General features: G+C 50.9%; 2 protein-coding genes across 8 annotated transcripts in view; one reads left to right on the forward strand and one right to left on the reverse strand.

Moving 5' to 3' along the window:
• Window positions 1-7,984, forward strand: part of MYO15B (myosin XVB) — a gene marked incomplete at its 5' end in the record, with an annotated part of 39,460 nt that extends 31,476 nt beyond the window's left edge. Inside the window, 16 exons of the mRNA XM_032128587.1 lie at window positions 208-368; window positions 630-742; window positions 849-912; window positions 1,175-1,247; window positions 1,599-1,675; window positions 2,049-2,125; window positions 2,696-2,826; window positions 3,091-3,185; window positions 3,468-3,545; window positions 3,689-3,797; window positions 4,120-4,268; window positions 4,627-4,754; window positions 5,470-5,603; window positions 6,088-6,221; window positions 6,647-6,787; window positions 7,048-7,984. Coding sequence (XP_031984478.1) covers window positions 208-368; window positions 630-742; window positions 849-912; window positions 1,175-1,247; window positions 1,599-1,675; window positions 2,049-2,125; window positions 2,696-2,826; window positions 3,091-3,185; window positions 3,468-3,545; window positions 3,689-3,797; window positions 4,120-4,268; window positions 4,627-4,754; window positions 5,470-5,603; window positions 6,088-6,221; window positions 6,647-6,787; window positions 7,048-7,107 — 1,724 coding nt within the window. The remainder of the gene's footprint in view (window positions 1-207; window positions 369-629; window positions 743-848; window positions 913-1,174; window positions 1,248-1,598; window positions 1,676-2,048; window positions 2,126-2,695; window positions 2,827-3,090; window positions 3,186-3,467; window positions 3,546-3,688; window positions 3,798-4,119; window positions 4,269-4,626; window positions 4,755-5,469; window positions 5,604-6,087; window positions 6,222-6,646; window positions 6,788-7,047) is intronic.
• A 287-nt stretch (window positions 7,985-8,271) lies between these two features.
• Window positions 8,272-13,087, reverse strand: part of RECQL5 (RecQ like helicase 5) — a 38,583-nt gene continuing 33,767 nt past the window's right edge. For 4 of the 7 annotated variants that reach the window (XM_032128590.1, XM_032128588.1, XM_032128589.1 and 1 more), the window contains 6 exons: window positions 12,538-12,678; window positions 11,461-12,116; window positions 11,186-11,264; window positions 10,065-10,316; window positions 9,532-9,604; window positions 8,272-9,435 (listed from right to left, as the gene is read on the reverse strand). In XM_032128590.1, coding sequence (XP_031984481.1) covers window positions 9,335-9,435; window positions 9,532-9,604; window positions 10,065-10,316; window positions 11,186-11,264; window positions 11,461-12,116; window positions 12,538-12,678 — 1,302 coding nt within the window. In that variant the 3' untranslated portion in view covers window positions 8,272-9,334. Of the gene's footprint in view, window positions 9,436-9,531; window positions 9,605-10,064; window positions 10,317-11,185; window positions 11,265-11,460; window positions 12,117-12,537; window positions 12,679-12,793; window positions 12,995-13,087 lie in introns of those variants that run through there. The other 3 variants (XR_004243746.1, XR_004243747.1, XR_004243748.1) reach the window with 3 other exon arrangements.

The raw sequence follows: 13,087 nt of genomic DNA on the forward strand, positions 1-13,087 counted from the left end.
CTGGTATCATCAGCCTCCAGCTCTGCTGGACAAGCCACCTTGTCCCAGTTGCCTTAGCTATAGGAATAGATAAGTTATATATATGTTACCTCAGGATGCAGGAAAACCTGGTGAGTCTGATGCTCTCCTTTGCCAGCAGAGAGCTTCAGTGCTTGTTTCTCTTGGCAGCTGCCCTGGTTCCTGACTCTTTCTCTGTTGCTTTTCCAGGGTGGCAGTTCGGCTCCACCGGTGGCCGCTGTGGTCTCTTCCCCACCAGCCTGGTGCAGCTGGCTCCAGCCCCTGACTACCTCAGCACCAGCATGGACAGACGGGCGGAGCAGTGGAAGAGCATGAAAGCTTCCCCGGAGAGCAGGAACACCAGCAGGGAGGTGAGCAGTGCTGGGGAGGAACATCCAGGGGCCATGGCCGGGCTCTGTGGGAGCTGCCAGGGTGGGTGCATGGCTCTGGTAGTGTCTGACCTCTGAGGGCAGAGGGAAGATGGTGAGTGCTTAGTCTTTGCAGATGAGACACTCAAATCCATCATAGTGTTGGAGGGGAGGCACCACATGCAGATGAGGTCTGGCAGCTGAGAATACACACTGCAGTTCCTCAGCTGATGTTTTAGGGCAGCTTTGGTGGTGTTCCTGCAGAGTTCTGTCCTCAGCCTGACACCAGAAGCCAACAGCACCATGTTAGTCCCTGCTGGTGACCATTACACCATGACTGACTTCGCCACCACCTACTTCCGAGAGGCTCAGTCCATGTGAGTAGGCTGTGCTCCTTCCCAAACAGGACCAAGGTAGCCTGACCCACACCAGGCCGTTTCTGGGGGTATTTCTTGGACTGCATGTTCCCTCTCCTCTGTCTAGGCAGGGCCTGAAGGGGATGTCTGCTGAGAAGAAGAGTGTAGCTGACCTGGTGAGGCACACCAAGGTGAGCCCCATCCCTCCCCCTGGCCACAGCCAGAACCCCAGCTCCAGCACTGCCTCTGGCTTTGCCCCCACATGGCCAAAGAACAGATCCTTGGCTGCAGTCTCTGGACAAGTGTAGGTGTCCCCTACTCTTCGGTGCTGCCTGTGAGATCCTGGGAGCTCGGTCTGTGGTGAAGCCTGTGGTCTGTGGGAAGCTCGGTCTGTGGTGAAGCACAGCTCTGTGTGATCCACATCCCTGGTTTATCCCTGTGTCACCCCTGTAGGTCCCAATCCAGGCGTCTTTGCTCCGGTACTCTGACAGTGAGCTGAACGAGCTGGCTACCAAGAACTTCCAGAGTAAGGACCTCCCTGGGCACAGCACTGCAGAGGGGGGAGTGGGGTGCTCGGGGTGGGCTCACACAGACACTGTGGGGCCCAGTGGGAGTGGAAACAGGGCGAGGAGGGCCCCTCCTAAGGCATTTCTGCAGTTCATAACCACCTGTGTCCATGCTGAAAGCTTCCAGCAAAAGGGACGTTGCCTTGAGTGCAAACTGTCCCAGAACACTCTGCCTGGGCTTTGGGCTGACTCCAGGTGTCCAGTGCAAGCCTTGTAATAGCAGAGGAGTTTTCAGGATGCTTCCTTGCCCACTGTCAGCCCCATGGCAGAACCACCCCTGCTCAGACTAAAGGGCAGGCTTTGCCTTGCAGCGCTGATGCGGTTCATGGGAGATCAGCCAAAACACAAGCACCAGGCTGAGGTCCAGTGCATCTATGAAATCCTTCAGGTTTGTGAGCTTCCCTGGGAAAAGTGCAGCAGCACCAATGGGAATGGAGGGCCAAGACCTTGCTGGGAAGGAAAAGAGCAGGGAGAGCCATAATCACCTCCTACATGAGGAAGGGAGCTGAAACAGACTGTGGGGAGGGGTTGCATGTAAATGGTTTCCCTGGTTATCACTGTGTGCATGAGAGCACAACCTGCCTCTCCTCTCTCCTTCTTTGAGCCAAAATAGCACTGGAGACCAGAGGCTGCAAAGGCCAAACTTTAAGCCAAACTGGCAGAGCTCTGAAGCTGGGAGAGGAAGGGCACAGAGATGACCTGGGAATGTCTCTGATGCTCTTATCCTCTCTCTGATGCTGTTTTCTCCTCTCTGGATGCAGCTGTGCAAGGAGAAGGAGAATTTGCACGATGAGATCTACTGCCAGGTCATCAAACAGGTCACCCACAACCCTCACCAGTGAGTACCAGCACTGCCAGCTCCTGTGTGTGCACAGCTGGAGAGGAACCATCTGCTGCAGGGACACCAGAGCCAGGGGAGAGGGTGTCTCCTCATGATGTGTTGTCCCCAGCTGCTCCAGTGCTGAAGCATCTGCTGAGCACTCAGGAAATTTTGCCCATCACTGCGTGTGGCATTTTCACTTCAGTGGATATTTCTCCTTGTATTTCTGGCTGCTGATCTATCTGGGCACCAGTAAACGTTCCTGGTGGCTCCTGGTCGTGGTGCTGTTCAGAGCTCTGATTTCTCCTCCCAGCCTTGGGGAATTGATAAAAATCAGTCAAGGACTGGCTTGGCCCCACACTGCCCTGTGAGGTGGCAGCAGTGGCATCCGAGTGGCCTTGACTGTTCCTTTTCTTTGCTTGCTATTGGAATAACTGTATCAACCTCTTGCTCAGCACAAGAAACCTCTGCCCAAGGGCTGACACCTCCTTTTCTGCCAACTGCCAGAGGTGTTCTGGGCTCACTTTGAGCTGCTCAGAGCAGGAATTGTCTTGTCCCAAGGTGCCCACAGTCCTTTCTGTTCCCCAGGGAGAGCGAGCTGCGGGGCTGGTTGCTCTTAAACCTGCTCACTGGGTACTTCCTGCCTTCCAAAATCCTCATGCCCTATGCCACCAAGTTCCTGCAGCTGGCCAGCAGTGATCCATCCAGCAGCCACCACGGTGAGACTGTTTGTGTCTTGTAAAGCAAATATTCTAGATCTAATCCCCCCATCCTGTCATTCCCCTGTCCTGGAAACTGTCTGTGGCTGGCTCCTCATGGTTTGGATGTGTCCTGGGAGGGTGGGAGGTGAGGTCAAGTCTCTCTGCTCCCCTAGAAGTGACCAGGGGTTAAATTTGACCCACCCAGGATGACCCAACACCATAGGACATGATGTTTAGTTCTCTGTTTGGCTCAGCACATGGAGCTTTTTCCTTTTCCTGCAGATATAGCCAACATCTGCCAGAGCAACCTGCGGAAAAACTTCCTGTACGGGGGCCGTCGGCACCTCCCTTTCCCTGTGGAGATGGAGGCACTGCTGGTATGGAGGGACAGGGAAGTGGGGATGGTGGGAAGAGGGAGAGGGCAGAGGGTTGCTTGGAGGTGCCACGTGCAGCGTGACAGAGGCAGATGGTGTTCCAGGAGAGGAAATGGAGCATGTGGATGGAAGGAGCTTGGGAAGTGCAATGCCACAGAGTGGCCAGGGAAGAGGCAGGTGCTATGGACAAGCAGTGGAAGGCAGGGATGAGGAGGAAGAGGGAGAAACACATGTGGGGCTGATGGGACCCTGCGTGTCTTGCTGCCTGAACGCTGTCCTTTGCAGAAGGGACACGGTGCCCGCCGGCTGGTGGTGCTGATGCCTGGAGGCATGGAATACCTCACCAAGATCAGGACATTCACTGTGAGTTTCCAGCTGTGAATTCCTTCACTGGTCTGGACTCTGAGCCACACCAGGGAAATCCCTTATCTGACAAGGAATAATGTGTCTACCTGCCCTTGGGCTTGCCTGGTCACTGTATTCATTTCCTTCTTTCCTTGCTTCAGGTGGCCAAGGAGCTCTTGCAGGAGATCTGTGAGCAGATGGGAATAGGAGAACAGCAAGAGATACAGGACTTTGTTCTCTTTGCTGTCAGGAGTGACGACAAAAATCTTGGCAAGTAAAGACCAGCATGGAGCTTCTCTCTTCCAGCAGCCTCTGTAACAGGGAGCATCACAGCTCCTGCTTGGAATAGTTCCTCCACCCTTGCTGGCTCCTGGGAGGGTCCTCCTAAGCAGTTTCCCTGTGTATTAGGGTTAAGGATTGATGCTGCTCGGGCTGTGTTGTTTGTTCCTGAAAGAGGTGTGTGGCTCCGTGTCCCTTTGGAACGGCTGATGGTTGGAGTCTAAGGGCAGGGTGGAGCTGAGGTGGGCAGGAAGGCTCCTGTCCCAGCCCTTCCACCAAGAGGGATGGATGACCGTGTCTCTGTGTCATGTAGGTAAAATGGTGAGGCCAATTAAACTGGAGGAGTATCTCCATGATTACCTGCTGGAGGACAAGCTGGTCACTGTGACCTTACGCAGGCTCACCTGGAGGACACCTCTGCACTTTGACAACCAAATTTACACAGACGTCCATTATGGACAGGTAAGCAAGAGCAGGACCCTCCCTAGCAGGGACAGATGTAGTGTCCAGGCCAACAGGAAAGTGCCAAGGGGGCTGAAAAAGCAGGAGGGCTTCGGCTGATAGGCTTTGTGTGCTGCTTCTGGGAGTGACTGAACACTGAAGCTATGGATGCCAGGAAGGCTCTGTGCCTGTGGCCCTAGCCTGAAGCAGTGCTGCTCCACACATTGTGCAGCTCCTCAGGTTCTTCCTGAGCCCAGAGAGCCTTTGTTTTGCATTATCAGCAAGGCAGGGTGTGGGTCTGTGCAGCCTGGCACTGCCCAGACCTGCCTGTACCATCTGGCAGGTTTAACAAAGGCCTCTTTGCTGTGCTGCCCCTCAGGTGCTGTGGGATTACCTGAATGGGAGGATCCTGCTGGGCCAGAGTAAAGAAACAGAGATGCAGGTGGGCCTTTTGGCAGTGTTCCAGTACTGGGCCAAAGTGGAGCAGCAGAACTCTACTCCCTCCAGGTACGTCTGTGGCAGAGGGGATCTCTCTCTGTGCTGGCCATAGGCACCACAGGGGTTAGGAGCAGGTACCTGGAAATCCTCTCTGGTTAATTAAGAGATGTCCAGTGCTGGAGAACAGAGAGTGTCATGAGGGTGCCATGGTCATTTCATTTGATTGCTATGGGTTTGTAACACCAAGAAGGAAAGGGATGAGCTCATGGCTTGGGTGAATCCTCCTTTGTTCTCTCTCACAAGTGTCAGAGGTTTCAATCCTGGACACCTGAAACCTGTAGTGAGATGCCCAATGGGAATGAAATTGTCCCTGGATACTGGAAACCTTCAGTGCTGCAGCTCCAAGCTGTATTTTCCCACCCCTTCCTTCCCTCATGCACTTGACTCAGAGCTGAGGTAATGCCTCCATCAGATCCCCTTAAAGCACCAGCAGCAGGGAAATGGCATAACCCTGCTGGTCACTGAAAAGCTCTTGCTGTGTCCAGAAAAGAGGGATTTCTCTCCATGCACGGGTCAGTGGTGCCAGCTGAAGGGTGGTCTCACTGTCTCTGATGTTTCTTTCCACCTGACCCAGTGCAGGCACTGTTGTGCTCTTCCTCTCCACCCTTGTCCCCAGATACACAATGGAAAATTGTTGTCCCATCCCCTCCTTCCTCTTAATCCCCTGGCTGATGTTGGATTTTAGCTGGGCAGGGGGTGAATTAGAATCTGGTTTTTGGCACAGGGAAGAGCTGAAGGAATACACTCCAAAGACCCTGCAGCCCTCCATCAGCTCCAAGGCTCTGCAGAACCACATGGCCACACTGCTGAGAACAAGGAAGCCCCTCCAGCCACTGGATGCAAAAATCCAGTTCATAGGTGAGGAGACATCCAAATCTGCTTCAGTTTCTGTGCTGGTTCAGTTTCTGGAAGCTGCTCCAAATGCCCTTTTGGGACAATTCATGAGGTTGTTGATGATTCTTGGAGCCTGGAATGGGCCATGGCAATAGAATTCCCTGACAGCTCCTCACTGTGGATTAGAACTTGTTCCCAAGCATGGTGGTCACAGTAGAAGTTCCATCTCTTGTAGGAGTCTGCAGTGGATTTTCAGAGCTCTGTACAAGCTGTGTTTTAATTTATATTCTAGCTGCACATCTGTTTTCTGGTCAGAAAAGGACAGGACATCCACTGAGCCTACTGAGAACTGAGTCTCAGAAGCCAGGGAGGGAGGGAGAAGTTGCCAATCTTACTTTTTAACGTAGAAAATCTTGGGAACACTGGCAGCTTTGACCCCCTCAATCTGGTGCAGTTAATTGCTGGCTGGAAGCTGCTGCCCTCAAGGCTGCTTTTTGCTCTGTTCTAGAGCATGTGATGAAATTGCCTTTCTTCGGCTACACCACCTTCGTTGTGGAGAGAATCAGCGATGACACGGTCCCCGTGCCCTGTTTCTTTGGTGTGAACAAGGAGGAGATCATTGTGGTGGATGGCTCCACCCAGGTATGCCAGACATTTTCCCCTGATGTCTGTCAGATACCAACTTCGACTTTTAGAAGAACTTGTGTGGGAAGAGGCTGGAATTCCCTGCATCACAGCCACTCTGACAACAGCACTGGCCCAAAGCAAGAGAGTGTAGAACAGTCATTACAGCCATGGGCTCTTTTGTAAGTCCAGTGTTCATGCTCACAAGCACAATCCACAGTAAAACTAAATGTAGAACACATTCCTGCTTGTCCCAATCCTGTGGGAGTTCCAGGGCTGTGCTGGGCAGCTGGAGCCTGCCCTGTATCCTGCACACACTACCCTGTGCCCCAGATCTTCCCTCAGCTTTCAACAGGCTCTTGAGGTGACTTGTGGTGAGAATCAGATGGTGTCACTGGTAGGGACTGCTCCTGAGAGTGGCTGGTGGCTTTTCCCCTTCGCAGGTGGTATCCCAGGTCATTCCCCTGAAGGAGCTGCAGAAGATGCGCACCCTGAGGCCCCTCTCCAGCGGGGGCCTTCCTGGCCTGGAGCTCAGCTATGGCTCCCCTGGCAGCCCCAGGGCCATGTGGGTGGAACTGTCACAGGTGAGATCAGCCTGCACCTGCAGCTTCCTCCTGGCACCTCACCAATCACCCTCCCCTGCCCAGCTGAGCCTCTGCTGCTGCTCCTCTCTCCTGCCCCAAAGGAGGAGGGGGACACTGCATTTCCCAGGCTCCAAAGTGCAGCTCAGTCCCAGCACATGGCTGATATTTAATGATGGGAAGTGATTTATGGGAATATTTAATTAGGGGAAGCAGCTCTTTCTGGGGCAAAGAGTGATTGATGCTGGTTTGTGTTTTGACAGGCCAAAGAACTGTACCACACGATTGTTGTCATCCTGGATAAAACAGAGCTGCACTCCTAGAGCCTGAAAGGAGGAGAATGGCCAAGGAAACAGTACTGTTTCCCTTTCTCTGAACTTGATCAGTGCTCCTTGACCTGTCTTTGGGAAAGAACTCTTCCAGAAGACACCCATGACCTTGGCCAGCTGCTTTCTAAGAATGCCACCGCAGTGTTTGTTGATGGAGTGACCATAACCCTCGTGACCTGCCATTCAGTCCCCAAGCACTTCCTTGAAACAATCCAGGCCGTGGCTAAACAAACCCCAAGGGCCTCTCCAAACCACAGCCCGTTCCAACAAAGAGCAGCTGGCCCAAAGCAAGCACTTGCCTTCAAGCTTTGCACTGTGCAACTCCTCCTTTCTGTTTTCAATTAATTATCATGAGCAAAGCCTGATGCTTGCCAGAGATTTGTGTATCCCAGTGCCCAGCTGAGGCCGTGTAATGCCTGCACTGGCTGCTGGTGTTTTCCAGGAGCCAGATTAGTCTCTGAATTGATATGCAGAGGTCCTGTAGCAGGAGTTGTGAAGCAGGAGTTTATAGAAAGCATCTTAATTGAAAAGCAGATGAGTGTTAATAATACAATTAACACATATGCTGGGGCACAAATTGAGTTGCAATGGTAAGGAAGTTTATCGTTAATTAATTCCTCACTGACATAATTATATGCACATGCTTCCCTCTACTATAAAGAAGTCAGTCATGGCCATGCAGCTGTCAGACTTCAATGATGGCTCCATGCCCATGGAGGAAGCATCTTCAAACAGAACTTGTATTATACTGAAGTGTTTCAGGTTGTACAAAAATGTTTAATTTATTTTTATTGCCACAGCTCTGCTACTGACCTGAGAAGTAACTGTCCTTTAGGAAATTGCAATAAAATAAGCACAGAGATGTTTTGAAGGTATGATATGGTAGATCTCACATCTAACCTGGGAAAACTCAACTGCAGGTAATGGGCAAAGCTTGAGGAAAATGTTGTCACTGTTGGCAGGGAAGGGGTGCTCAGTGCATTGCTCTGAGGGTGCTCAATGCAAGCCCTGATGCAGTTAGACTCTTCCTGGTGAGCTGATGCCAGTGGGAACTACAGCATCTTCCCTGCCAGGTGCTTCCCTTTGAGTGCTGCTTAATGTACCTCAGACCAGTCTGTGTGAGTGAGTGGTAAGAAAAAGCTTCCAGGAATGATCCACAGCAGTTATAACATTGCTTTATTGTCAGTTCTGCATATACCCTTCAGAACATCTAAAAAAATACATCTGTGGAGTGATCCAAACCCCTGGGCAGCCTCTGAGGCTGAAGATTCCCTCTGGCAGCACTAAAGCCTGAGCCCACCAGCCCCTGTAGGTAGGGAAGAGAGGCAGAACCCAACAAAACTCCAACAGGAAGGACTTGTGCCAGGGACTCGGGTTCAGGTTCCATATAAACATAGCAGCAGAGTACCACAGTGTCAGTTTGAGGGCCACAACAGAACCTTCCCCAGCTATAACAGCAGCATTGCCTCCTGTATTGCAGACTTTTGGTGAGGCACAGGGAGCAAATATGGCTTTAGGGATTATGAGCAAATGCTGAAATTGTTGCAGAGGTTCATACTGAGAGTATCATCACTTAAATTAAAGGGCAGACAGAACTAGACAAAGTTAAAGAAGTTCACATTAAAAGAAAAAAAATCCAAGTTTCTCCTCCTTTAGAAAGCAAGCACTGCCTCCATGGTAATAACAAAATGCTCCTCTCCTGCCCTTCAAAGGAAAATATTCCATCCAGGAACTCAAACACTGAGGTTGTCAGGCAGCCCTGAGCAAAGCATGAGAACTTGCAGCATAAGGCTTCTATTGGTGACACTGAAATAAGAGATGGGGAGCGAGGGGAGAAGCCATTTAGGAAGGAAGGTGCCATCCCAAAGCAGTGTCCCAACTGGAAAGTCTGAGCCCTGCCCAGACTGCTGCAGGGAATAGAGGTTGGAGACAGTGCAAAACATCCAAGGCAGCAGCCCCTAACAAACACAGCAGGTACAACTTCACACCTTTTGGTCCTTGAGGGTTTCAGCACCCCAGTTATTGGGAAAACTCGCCATGAGTTCACAGAAACTGGTTCCCTGGGAGTGTGTGTCACTAAGGACAGAAGCGAGCAAAAATGCAGTGGGGAAAAGAAAAATAAATCTCATTTCTGCAGTCTCATAAACCCCTCCATGGCTGAGTTCTTCCAGGTCCCCTGGTGGTGCTGCTGGAGGAAGGAAGAGCCAACAAGGAGCAGGGATCAGCTCTCCAAGCTCTGCAGCTCCTCCCAGTCTGCCTCACTCTCACACCTGAGCCTTGTTTTGAAAAACTCCTTGATGAGTCTCTGTGCTTCCTCCTTCACTGCAAGAAGGAGATGCAGTTTTGAGTTGATACTTAACACATCTGCCCCCTCTAAAGCCAGGAATCCATCTGGCACTGAAATAACCCCAGACTCACCTGTCTTGCGGGCAGGGCTCTGCTCCTGGGTCAGTAAGTGAGACAGGTGCCTGGCAAAGCCCTTGAACAGGTCCTGCACAAATGGGGAAGACAAAGAGCAGAAAGCAGACACTGGTTACCTTACCAGTCTGTTTCCATGTTTGTCTTGCCCTCAGCACAGACTGGCTGGAGCACAAAGCACTCCTAGACTGAACACACAGCTGCAGCCACAGCTGGCCCTGCAGCACACATCCTGCCTTGCAGGGCACAGCAGGGAAACTACACCAGCACTGAACCTGAGCTGCTGCTACCCCACAGGTGGGAGTTAAAAACGTGCCAGGGTTTAACGTGAAAGTATGAACAATCACAAGTGTGGAACCAACCCTTCTGTGGGAGAGGGGAGTTGCTGCACCTGGAGTCACTAAAACAGCACATACCAAAACATAACTTGGAAATGAAAGGTGGGATCCAGATTATCTCCCCTTTCTTAGAGCTCCAGATCCCTACAGAGATTAACTCTCCTTCAGTTAAAGAGGGCCATGAGCTATGCCTACCTTGGAAGCAAATTTGCCCCCCTTGTAGAACGGGGTCAAATACTTGACAACGATGTCTGCAGTCTCTTTGAGGGACATGCCTTTGGTCACTGGCTGTATGGTCTTGCTGCTTCCTTCTTTATCACACTGTGCTAAATTTGAGTCAAAAGTCACCTTCTTCTTTGTTGGACCAACACTTTTGCCCTCTGGCTGGGTCAGAATTGAAGATTTTGCTGCTGTCCGTAGCCGCTTTTTTGCGGGACTTTCCATATCCTGGAGAGGGGACAGAAGAAAGACAAACCCACCAATTCCTGTGGCAGCATCACACTTCCAAGCAGCCACCACCACCTTCCAAGAACATGAATTTTGCAGCATCCTGCATCCTCTCCCTCCAGTGAATACCAAATAAGAATCTCTGTAACCCTTTTTGCTGTGCAGACACTATTTCCCACACAAAGGGACTTCGAGAAAAGCCCTTTAAAGAATACCACATTTAGAACTACCCTGTGCTCCTATTGGGGCAGCTAACTGCTAGCCCCTGTCCTACACAGGAAAAACTGACTGGGAAAGACTTCTCAGGATGTCTGCTGAGAATACACCCCTCAGGAAGAATCAGCCACATCAGGAGAGCCACATTCCTGCTCAGTTTGGAAGAGAAAGGAGACTGCAGTGTTGCAGAGACAGCTGCCAGGCTGCCTCAGCTGCCAAATGCAGAAGCAGAGGCTGAATAGCAAGGCAGGCTGCAAGCAGGGGTCATTTCCCAATGGTCTCTGGCCTGTGGTTGTGCTCTTGCCTTGAGAAAGCAACTCCCTAATTATAGTCAGTGACAGATCTCAGGGGGTGGAGACACTCATTCCAGGCAAGTCACCAGCAAGGGCACAGTCACATGAGTTGCACAGAGGAGGAAACAAAGCAGTGGACAAGGAGCTCTCCACCGCAGCCCAAGGTGCTGGCAGGGCCCAGAGAGCAGCAGGGAAACACCAGGAATGCAGCACAACTGGGATTCTTCTCTCTGCTACAACTGCAGCTGGGCCCTCCCCAGATAAATAAGACTCTCAGAGCAGGAGTGTCACTCCCAGAGAGAAATTTGGAACAAGATGAACACAAGAAATAGAAGAAATCAGCATTCATTGAAGTCTTACCTCATCTGATCCTGGCCGCTTCCCACTGTCACCTTCCCCAACAACAGGTAGCTCAGTTTCTGCAACATTTTCAGCAGCACTAGTGGGAAGAGTGGAGAGAAGGCCAACTGTAATCATTCCACAGTGAAAATATTTCTGCATTCACTGTCAGTGGCCATGAGACTGCATAGTAAAGCAAGAGTCTCCCTCACCCACCCAGAGACCTCATACAGGTTTCTAGGACAAGGCTGGTGGGGCTCTGGGCAACACAGGGAGCAGAGAAGTAGAGATTTTACCTGGACTTCACATCCATTTCTTCCTCAAGCAATTCAGATTCAGCAGCCTGTTGAAAATTCTCCCCTCTCTCAGTCAGTGTTACTTCTGTTTCTCTCAGTTCTTTATTCTCTGCCTGGAACTGCCCAGTCAGATCTCCAGAGTCAGCTTTGTTTTCCTGAGGGGTTGGTTTCTCTTGACACATGCTTTGAGAAGAAACCTGAGGTAGTGTGCTTGCAGAACAGCCACCTCCCTTTGATGAGCTGCAACTTTGGGCTTTAGAGCCACTTTTGGGGAGAGAGAAGAATTTGGAAATATCCTGTGATTCCTTTTTAGCTGCTTCTGCGAGCATTTGCTGCTTCTTGCTACGTTTGGACTTCTTAGCAGGGCTCTCCCCAAGGGCAGTTTTTGTGTCTGGACTGGGTTGCTGCCCCTTCTTTTCTGGATGTAGTTCTACCCCTGCACTCTCACCCACTGCTTTGGTTGCTGTTTCTTTCCTCTGGAGAACAGGCTTTCTGGTGTCCAGGTCCAGCCTGCAGCTGCTGCTGTCCTGCCCATTTGGACAGTCTGTTTCAACAGGCTTTGCATCACTCTCCTCCTGGATCTTCAGCAGTTCTGAAGCTGTCTGGAACAAGCTGGATCTCTTTGGAAATCCTGCTCCCACACGCTTGGGTTTGAACTGGGGAGACAGGAAGAAGAAGAAATTTTGGATGTGAGATCCCTGTGTGCAGCACCCTGAAAGGAGCTGAGTTTCTGCATACTATACACCAGTGTGGGCAGCTGTAAGCTGGGGGAGACTCTAAAACTGAGTTATCATCACACCCATCAACTGAGACATGAGGGAAATGGATTAGGTGGAAATCCTAGGCCAGCAATAAGAAAACAAGGCAGCATCCTTGGATAGAGCAAGGTGAGAAAGAACTTATTTAAGCTGTGGCCTGCACACGGATTAGATTCACTAACAACAACGTGATGGACAGGAAAAAGCAATTACAGCAGAAATATGCAGTTGTGGCCACAGAAAGGACACAAAACAAGTTTATAAAAAGGCAGACAGACAAAACACACCATTCCCTCCTGTCTATCCCACCAGTACTCACCGAGGGAACCTGGGATGCAGGGAAGAAGTCCTCTTCTGCTGGAGACACAGATTTTGTTTCCAAATTGCTGCTACCATCAGTTCCAGACCCAAAGACTGAGAACAACTCCCCTTGTTTGGAGGCTTTATTGATTTCTGCCACCTGAAAAGAGAACAGAAATATCCTCTAAAGGCCAGAAATCTTTATGTATTCCTGCCTTTGTACATACTAAAAGCCATAGTAACAAAACAAGTATCTGCCCTGGAGAGGCACCTGCCTCAAGAACAGAAACATCTTCGGAGAGACTGATGGCAACCAGATAACCTAAGCCAAGGCTTCTCCAGTGTCAGCAGCAGCCTGAGGAATTCCCAAATCCCTGTATTGCTAGAACATATCTGGATAAGCTTGCACTGCTAGGTAGGTTTTCAGAGCCTGTAAAGCCAACAAAGATGTGAACCCAAGGTGATTCTGGGCCCTCCTGGAAAAAAAATCAAGAAGAAAAATTTGTAAGACACCCGAGGCAAAACAGAGCTTGTCCTTCACCTTTCCCACACAAACTCTGCCCCATTTG

This window comes from Corvus moneduloides, chromosome 19 (assembly GCF_009650955.1).
Source record: "Corvus moneduloides isolate bCorMon1 chromosome 19, bCorMon1.pri, whole genome shotgun sequence".
In the NCBI taxonomy this organism is placed as follows: domain Eukaryota; kingdom Metazoa; phylum Chordata; class Aves; order Passeriformes; family Corvidae; genus Corvus; species Corvus moneduloides.